The sequence below is a fragment of the Empidonax traillii genome, unplaced genomic scaffold, assembly GCF_003031625.1.
Source record: "Empidonax traillii isolate 1590-97213 ecotype Southwest subspecies unplaced genomic scaffold, ASM303162v1 scaffold985:size400688, whole genome shotgun sequence".
Lineage (NCBI taxonomy): Eukaryota > Metazoa > Chordata > Aves > Passeriformes > Tyrannidae > Empidonax > Empidonax traillii.
Window position 1 is genome coordinate 163,882 of NW_020956178.1, and position 9,972 is coordinate 173,853.

The 9,972-nt window shown below is 39.9% G+C and overlaps 1 protein-coding gene across 2 annotated transcripts in view; it reads left to right on the top strand.

The window, feature by feature from the left end:
* The window catches only part of CDKL5 (cyclin dependent kinase like 5), a 129,150-nt gene extending 119,914 nt beyond the window's left edge, over positions 1-9,236 (top strand). For both annotated transcript variants that reach the window (XM_027903597.1, XM_027903598.1), the window contains 2 exons: positions 265-384; positions 1,660-9,236. In XM_027903597.1, the coding sequence (XP_027759398.1) occupies positions 265-384; positions 1,660-2,043 (504 nt within the window). In that variant the 3' untranslated portion in view covers positions 2,044-9,236. The remainder of the gene's footprint in view (positions 1-264; positions 385-1,659) is intronic.
* The last annotated feature ends 736 nt before the right edge of the window (positions 9,237-9,972 follow it).

The window sequence follows — 9,972 nt, forward strand, 5'->3', positions numbered from 1 at the left end:
TTTTAATTTTAAGGCCTTGTTTAACTGCTCTCTCTTACAGCGAATAACACTAACAGCATGCGAATGCTTTAAGGGCTAAGGGTAGAGCGAATCTGCATGATATCCACAGCCACTTGCTCTTACTATGGGGAAAATTATTGAAAGGTCATTGCAACTCTGCTGCAGTAATGGGCTTCACTTGTGTTCTGTAATTAACTGTGGGAGATTATTTACAGCTATTCCTAAGAATATATTAGGAGATCAGTATTTAATATTTTGTTGCAGATGCCTAACACTGATGGTCAGGATCTCTTGGCATTACAGAAAGCCATTCATTCTTCTAATCACCAGAGCAGCAGGCAGAAGGATTGGCATCCTGAGAAGATGACAGAAATCCAGCCTCATGTAAGTGGCATTATCAATTCGCTGTATTTTAGTATTAATGAGGTATCTTGACAGCTTTTTCTCTGGTGAATAGAAAAGTTGAACTTGACATTACTTCCCAAACTTCTCATTCCCTGCTCATTGAACATAAAAAATCATATGCTTGTGGTCCTGCATAATTTTTGAAAATCTAGATATGAATGACAAGGAAGAGAAAGACTAAATGTCCCTGTGTCAGTCTTTGAGCCCTTCAAAATATTATGTTTTTTTATTAGAGGCAAGGAGTGTTTCAGTGCACATCTGTGGGTGCAATGCAGTGCTGTACCAAAGCCTCAAGAGAGCTCTGTAAGGAATGGTGAATCCCAAGGCCACGCTGCCACAGGGCACAGTTTGATACTTGGTGTGGTCACCAGAGCATCGAGGCCACGCCATGGTGTGGCTGGCACAGACTGCAGTTTAGGCAGGCTTCATTTTTGGAACGTAGAGCTGCAGTAATGCAACTTTATTTTCTCCAGTTCTAAAACCAGCTTGGGGGACAGGGTTTGGGAGGGAGCTTCAGTACCATGCTCAGGGGCCATCACATAGAAAACTGGAAAAGAGAATTTGTTGCAGCTGCAGCATTTGACGAAACAAGTTGCTCTCTGAGCTGTGGAATTTAGCGAGGCTGTTTTCATACCGATTTGTGTACTCAGGCTTCCCCAGGCTCCTGATACCCATGTTCAGTAACTCTGTATCTCCATTTTCCTTCAACCTGCTCACCAGTTAAAGAAGCTGTGAGAGACCAGAGCTGCTTATCTCCCAGTTGTCAGTAAGCAAAATATGGTAACTGCAGAGTGCTGCCAGACCTTGTTTCAGTGAGATGATTACTCAAGACTCTCACTAACCCCTAGTTGATGTTCACAAAATTTTTAAGAACTTCGTATTTCTGATAAGCTGGGCCTCACAAAATGGGGCTAAGGTTCTAAAGTTAATAGCTAGAGAAGTGACAGATGGTCAGCTAATGCAATTGTCTATGCCTGCATTTTTAAAGGAAACAAGGATGAAATAATTGATGGGAGCAATTTTTTTCTGATGTAGAAAAGGTTCCACCTTGTCAGGTAGCTAGTAGATTGAACTGCGATGAGAAGACATTTTCTCCGGTGTGTAGTTATAGCTTGTAATGAAATATACCAAATGAATACAAATAAAAAGTCCTGTGAAGTTCAAGATGTTCAGTTTAGGTTATGACAGTCTTGTTACAAGAATTCTGATATGATGGAGAGCAGAAGGTCAAGTGCTTTTCTGCGTGTCTTTCAGAGCCAGCCATTAAAATCTCTTCGAAAGCTCTTACACCTCTCTTCGAACCATCCTGTCCCTGCTGAGCCCCGCTTCCAGCCCCTACCGAGTCAGCCAGCCAAAGCTTCTTTCTCTGAAGTGCGGATTCACCCCATGAGTCAGAGCTCCAGCAGCGGCAGCAGCAACGTGCGGCAGGAGGCTCAGCCCAAAAGCAGGCCGACGCTGCAGATCCCGAGCCAGCTGGAACCCACCTGGCACGTCTCCCCCGTGAACAGGAGCGTGAGTGATGGGCCTCCCTACTCTGACCAGCTGCCTTCCAAGAGCGGACAGAACGGGCACACGTACGCCCGGACAAACCGGTCGCGAATGCCGAACCTGAATGACTTAAAAGAGACAGCCTTGTAATTGCACTCCAGAGAATAGGCCAGTTCGGGTGGAGATCAGCATAGGGGAGTGGTGGTGGTTCTGGTGATGGTAAGACTGCATTTTCAGCTTTATAAAGGTGTGCAATATGTACATGTGGAGCTATGCTGTTTGGCACCACGGAGAGAGTCAGGGATTATACAGTAAAACAAGTTGAACTACGAATAACCAGTCATCAGAAATGTCGCTGGATGCCAGACAGAGTGTGCAGGTCAGGGAGAAAATGCATTGCCATTTTCTCTCATTTACATTCCAGCTTAGTGCACATCTCTGTCTGAAAGCTGGGAGACTTCTGGTATGTATTGGCACTTATAAGGGTGAAAACATTCATGTCTAGACCTATGCCCTTACTACATTTTTTGCTGCCTAGTTAAAACAGTGGGGTTTATGTGATAAAAGTGTATCCCTCTTAAGGGTTTAAAGTTAAATTGTATGTCTTAAATTTGTTTTTTAAATTTCCATATTTGATAGGATTTGTAATATTTATTTATGATGACCTAATATCGTACTGTTATAATCATATCTTTTATGTTATAATGTAAAGTTATTTTGAGCTGTTTGAAACATTGTGAAGCAGTGCGACAGCTACAGTAGTTTCTATAAAAAACTAACAGTAACATTTATATATTGCATCAGGAGTATTTTATTCTATATATAAATATATATATAAATGGAAAATAACTGTCTGTTTTTTAAATATATTCATTTAAAAGAAAAGTATTGTTATGACACTATCTGCCATATTTTTTATACATTTGTGATATAAAGTGCAGTATTATACTTCTAATAAAAGGAAGTTGAATGTGGATATAAACGTGACTGTAACAGTATGAATCTTGCTTGGCTATGAGAGCCCAGAATTGTAGGCATTATTAGTAACAAACAAAAGATAACATTCAATTCCAAGCTTTATTATGGGCTATTTTGTTGGAAGTATTGGCTAAATGTAAGAGACTGCAGAACTGTACAGTAATCTAAATGTGGTATGTTCTCCCCTGTGTCCTTAGCTTTCCTAGTAATATTAATGGGATTTCTGCATCTGCATCCAGAGCACAGAGCCCCAGAACCAAATTTTTATTTCCTCTAAAGAAATAAAGTGCCCCGTGACTACAAGCGAAAGCAGGTGCTCTTCCACTTAATAGCAGGGGTGAAAACCAAAGAAACATAGCATGAATTGCAAGTGAAATGCAAACTTCGACACTTACGCATAGCATGGCACTGCAGATCATGGTATAAGCTTTTATGCATATGTGTATTTTACATCTTGTTTAGCAATCTATTAATTAATAAGATAAACACTGTATTAAAATTTAAACTACTCTTGCACTTTTTATTATACTTCAGGATGTATTTAAATCTACAAATCTGATGTTTGGATATTGAAGGAGAAGGTTGCCATGCAGCCTAATTTCTCCTTCGGTCTTACTATCCAAATAATCCCTTAACCAGTTCAGTTACCAGTCTCAGCAAAATACTAGATCTTGGGTTCCAGTCTCCTGTACAACACAGTTAAAACTGCCTTTACATTGGTGAATGTCAAGTGTAGCAAATACACACCCTGATTCCTCTGTTGCTACTGGTTAACTTAAAAGTTAGCCAGTAGGAGTCAAAAGAGTTATGCCAGTCTAAACTTTGTGCAATAAGAGGAGAACCAGGCCTGTAGTGTCAGAACAATACAAACTTTCCTTTTTTAAACACATTAGTTCAACTCCCTCATTACTCTGCAGCACAGTTGGTTTTCTAGATGCTGTCGTTGTAAGACACTTATACTTGCAAATACATTGTCTTTTCCAAAAGAGATTAACCTGAATGTAAATTTGATGATTTAGCCATAGATGTAGTTAACAGACGAAGCCAGACAGTAAGAGCTGAACTTTCTACTTGGATTACAATGCAAAACTGGACATGGTGTTCAGTACCTCTTGAGTCATACCAAAGTTCTAACAACAGCAAATTCGGCACCACTACTGTAAAAACCTGTCAGAAAGAACAGTATGGAAGGATGTCATGTCGGGTTTGTCCAGGGCTAAACGTCAGTCTAGTAAATTTGAAAAATTACAAAATAAGAATTCTTTCTTTGTCCATTGCCTGCAAAAAAATGTGCATGTGATTTTTCTATAGATATATATGGTATATGATATCTCTCTATATATGATATATACTGTATTGATATATCATATATATAGCATACAAAAATACAGTAGACATGAAAGGGTATTCAGGTTTTTTCTAAGTTCAGTGGGCATCCAGGAAAGACATTGTGATATTTACTAGTCATCACTGCTGGATTTTAGCAACATACTTTAGCAATCTCTTTTAGATTCACTGCTTGGTCACTGCTAGGTTAGCCCTGCTTTGAAATGGGCTGATGCCACTGAAATCCCTCACAAAAGCACTGTCTAAGAGAGAGTGGGGCTCTAAGCAGTGTGGTTTGAATGTCTCTTTTAGGGCAATAGAACTGGGGTTGTTTAGTGTGGAGAAGAGGAGGCTGGGGGGGGACCTCATCACTCCCTACAATGACCCAAAAGCAGTTGGTAGCCAGGTGAGGGTCAGCCTCTTCTCCTATGTCTCAAGTGAAAGGTTGAGAGGAAATGGCCTTCTGTTGTGCCAGGAGAGGTTCAAATTAGATATTAGAAAATAAAGAAAATCACTGAAAGAGTGATTAGGCATTGGAATAAGTTGACCAGGGAAGGTATCACTGGCTATGGAAGTGTTCCAGAGGTGTCTGGATGTGGCACATTGGAATACGATTTAGGGGTGATTATGGTGGTGCTGGGTTGACAGTTGGTCAATGATCCTGAAGGTCTCTTCCAAGCTTGATGATTCTGTTTCCCAGCAAGTGGTCACAGTAGACTCTTCTGCTCTTTGTGGATATGTATCCTTTTGCCTCGGCAAGATTTGTAGCTTGTTGGCAAGAGCTTTATGCTGGGGATGATGATACTGGGCTGTATGTGGCTGCTCTTATTTCTAGCAAGGAAAAATGTTTCCAAAGGATTTTTTTCTCAATACCTATGAAGTTAAATCAGGATAATCTCTGACTGTACATATAGCTGTTTAAAGTAGTTAGCAAATCTTCAAAGGTGACCCAAGGAATGTTCAAGTATTTGGTGGCCCATAGTTACAGAAAGCTGTTTCTACTTCATACTGCATTTTCTTCTCCAGTTCAACAAACCATAGTAGATTTCGGTTGAATACAAAATTGTGTTGAATGTATGTAGTATTTTCTTTCTTCTGTTGGAAAGAAATTCCAGCAGCTTGGCCAGCTGGTGCTGGGATGAATTGTGTATTTTTAACTTGGTCTAACTTCCCAATATTTAGAATATTGCTAATGTAATTTTGTCGGGGCTTTCAAAGGAATCTTATTATAGTGACTGAGATTTGCTGGCTTAATAAAGGGAAGAGAATTATAGAGCAAACTATTTTGTAAGTGTGAGCTTTCCTTTTCACTTGTCTGTGAGTCTTGTGCTACATGCTCTATAGATTTACTTAGTATAAAGAAGCTTAGATGAACTACATTTTATTCTTTGGCAATCTGTTTTGCCTTATGGCATCATTAATGATGTGAATAGAAAAGAAGCTAAGTTTCAGAAATTATAGTAATTTTGCAGAACTCAAGCTGCCTAAACTTGTCTGTTTTTGCTATAACTCTTGAGCTCTTTTTAATTGAAAACGAAGCACCTTAAACTCATCTTAACTGAAATTTTATTTGTGTCTCAGCTGTCCTTTTAAACTGCCATGTAAATGTATTGACCTAGAACAACATCTATTTTCAACATACCTGACCACAGAGAACAGTCCCTCAGAGCTCTTTAATGCTTTTTGCTCCATTTATTGCTGTCCAAGCTTCATTGCTCCTCTGAGAGGTCACCAGGACAGAGCACTGGGCAGAGTTCTTGGCAGGAAGTCAGTGATCCCAGATTTGGTCTCTTCTTCCTAAAATATTCCCCAAACACTACTCTGTTTGCCAATACTTGTTCTTTTAGATCAACATTAAAACAGGCTTCAAACCTCCAGATGTGTGAGACACCCTCAGGTTGTCTTTTGGGATGTTACCTTTCTCTCTGCCACACCAACTTGTTTCTGGGAGCAAGGCTGGAGTGACTCTTCAAGAAGCAGTGGCCTGTGGTAGGCTTTTAGTCATTCCTTATCTTTGCAGTTTGGTCTCTTAACAGATGAATCTTACTTGTCTAAAAAGCTACATACCAACCTTTTTTTTCTTCAGAAGCTGCTCTAGCTGTTAGCTGAGTAGACTCCTGTGTTCTCAATAATTCAGTGCTGTAGACCTCCCTTTAAGAATGGGAACACAGATGATACAGCTCTGAAAGCACTGTTGTGATTTAGGTAGCTAAGGCAAAACCCAGCCTCTTTCGAGAGGAGCCGTGCTCTGGAAGTATTGGGGTTTTCACTCATGTTTCATTTTTTTGTTGTCTTATAATGATCTGATGGTGAGACATGCTTCAAAAATACCTCCATGCAATCAATTCTGTACGTTTTGAACGCTGTCAGAGTAGAACTGGGAGAACATTTGCATCCCAGTCACACAAAGAGTAGGAAAAGGATAGCCATATATAATATACTGCAAATTGTGGGGTGGCAGAGAATATTTTTTCCATTCCAGCTAGCATACATAATACATTTGGCAATGGGGTACTGTCACAAACCATGCATCTAGGCTGTTGTTCATGTAAGTAGGCCCACCATTTGAAATAGGAGTGCCACAGAAGATGGTCGGAATGGTGATGTGCCCTGTGTAACTATTTTTAAATGACCTTCAAATCAGGACACTATTTAAGAACAGGTGCCTTTCCCTACACGGTTCTTTCCAATGGTGTCATGATATTAACCATTCATTAACTGGATTTGTAGTGAATGAGGAGAAAAGCCATTTAACTTCTGGCCTTTGTTAAAAGGGGTGTGATTTGAGTAAACCCTTTTAATTTAACACAGCTTGGAAGTTCTAGATGTTGGCACCTTTTTCAAACAGATCAAACAGCAGCATCAATGCTCAGGCTCATCAGGCAAGTGAAGGCTTGTGCACATCACTTGGTTCAGATGTTGTACTGAAACAGAAGATTTCTCATTTTGCAATCATGAAGGAAATTTCATGGAAATTAAGCAAAACAAATTTTATAGGAGATGCTCTTTCAATTTTAAAAGAAAAACTGTGTTAGGTCATCTGTTCTGTTGGCAGACTCTTAACAGCTCCTGTGTGAGACAGCATAAGTAACTAATGTATTAGGTCTCAGTTTTACTTGCTCTGAGTTCTACTTGGATGCAAATTTGTGACCTTGTGTGCAGCCAATTGTTTGATGCAAAAACACTGTCTTGTGACACACACTAAGTGGAAGGTGCATGAGAGGTGTGAGAGGACCAGCCCCACAACGTTTGGATGCTTTCATTCCACCAAATCAGATTGCTTCTCAGGCTCTTTTAGAACATAACTCGAAATATGCAGCTGGGCAAAAGTGACTCTTAACACACGGCCCAAGAGTCTGAACAAGGAATTTGTCTCTTAGCCTAAGAGTGACTACACATCTCTTGTCTTCTCTGCAAGGCAGTCTACCTCCTCTCTCTTGCAGAATGTGGTCAAGGCTGGGTTTTGTTTGTTCTGAGCTTTTTATTGACTCCAGCTTTTGAAGAGACATCTAAAAAGATTCTTCCTCTAGGTACTGTTAGCAATCAAGTAATAAAATATTGATGGGCCTTCATCTAAAATACTTCTGAAACCTCCAAGCCATCTGAGCTCTCCCTCTAGAATCCCAGTGCCATCCTTTGCACTGCTCTGCAGTCTTCCCTTGCCCTTCCCTTTGTGGTTCTCAAATATTGCAGTTGCCTTGTTCTTTGTTGTTTCTCTAGTGCAGATTTTCAGGGAGTTAGAGGCCTTATCTACTACTCCACCCTGTTTGCTGTTTTACTTAAACAGCTATCCTTAGACTTGCTCAGGATTTTCTTCATTTTAATTTTCCATTTCATCTGGGTGAGATACCTTACCTCATTGTGCCCCCACCAGAACACGCTGCCTGCCAGGCTTTTCCTTCCACCAGGTCTCTGTTTTCACAGGGCAGCTTCTCTGGATCCCTTCTGAGAAATGCAAGGTGGCATCTTAATTGTACAGGCATAGAAATGTGTTGTGAAGTAGCTTTTCATGTTGTAGAGCTTTCCATTAGCAACATTACAGCATATTCATAGTACAAGATGGAAGCCACTATTCAACTTTCCTATAGGATATGAACCTCTTGGTGTAAACTCTTAACATGTAAATCCAACAGCAGAGCTTTTAACTGTTGGTGGATGTCAGCATTTAACTGTTTAGTTACAAGGCAAAACTTTAAGCATAGGTAACTGTCTTGACCTTCCTTTTTTTTTTTTTTTTTTTTTTACTAGTGCACATCTTAGACTCGTACTACTGAAGGATCTGACTAATTGAAAGGAGTAACATTATATTTGGTTTATATGGAACAATGAAACTATATGAAAACATATGAAACCATAATTTGGTTGGAAATTCTATGCAGGCATTTTAAAATCTGGTTAAATGTGATAATGACTTCCAGGACTGCTTAGATCTCCACTGTGAAATGCTGAATTTTAAATTTGTGTCATTTGAGAGAAAGAAGGAAGAATTAAGTTTAGGGAAATCTTTTTTTTTTTTTTTTTTTCCCCACAATCTGCCAGTACAGACTATTCCAAAATTAGCAGGCTGAGGAGGCAGCTTCCAAAACTTCTAAATTTATGTATAAGATTCCCTGATGTTTTTTAACAGCTACTAGAAATCTAAAGCGCACAAACTTTTAAATCTACTGTGCTTTCTGTTGTGGAAGGGATATATTGTGGTGTTAACCTTTTTAATCCTGGAATACCAATTGATTTTAAAATGTGTTGAATATTTAAGGATGACTTCATGCAAGTTAATAAACCATTTGTAAAGTGTTTGTATACAACCCTTTGTATCATGTTGTTGGTACACCTTACCAAATTTTTTTTGAGCATGTATTCCATTCTTAACTTCTGTACAATTTCTATTGTTGCTGTAAATATTCTAAAAGAGAAAAAAAAAATCCTGTGGTAACCTTAATTATAAGCATGGAAATGGTTAATTTTTACTGAGCACAATGTATTTTTGAATGGGCCTTCCAAAATATGTCTTTAATAAAAATGCAGATTTTGCACTAGAACACTGGCGTTGTTCAACAGCTGATCTTATTCCTGACCTGTCTCCTCCAAAGCACCTCTTCATACACATAGCTTGGCTCAGATGAGTGGAACAGGTCAGAACCTGTCTGGCCTGAGCTGTTCCTGTGCCCAATGGATCGCTGCCAGGTCCCAGCTAACTCCTCCCTCTGAGAAGCCAGCTTGGATCTGTCTGCAGGGCTGATGTTTCCGAAGCACCTTGTTGCCCACCATTCCTGTAGTCTCATCACAGGCATCGAGAGCGGTTTCTTCCTTTCAGGGCCAGAATCTCTGCTGCTCTCTCTTTTGAACAGCACCAACCCCCTCAGCCGGCACTACCAGAAATTAAAGGCCCTGATAGTTTCCAGCCAGTAGCCTTTGCTGTAGAAAAGTATCATGTTGTCATTTCATTATTGCCACACAGAATGACTGAGACCCTTCTGGGCAAATATTTAGGTGTCAGCAATAAGGTTTTGGTTTGTTCCTCTTTAATGTGACCTGGCCATTAATTATTTTGTCCCTGTGTGCAGCTTTAAAAACCTTTAAATATTTCTCTGCCATTCTCTCATTCTTCAGGATAATTTGCAAGGAACTGAGGAATAGGGGCCACTTTACCTTGGCCTCTCATCTTTCCCTCTGATCTTCAGCAGTAGACTTGGTGAAAGCCAGGACTTGCAGTCTGTTAGATCCGAAACAGCTGCCTGATGGGTTGTGCAGCAACCACAGCCTTGGTGAGACCAG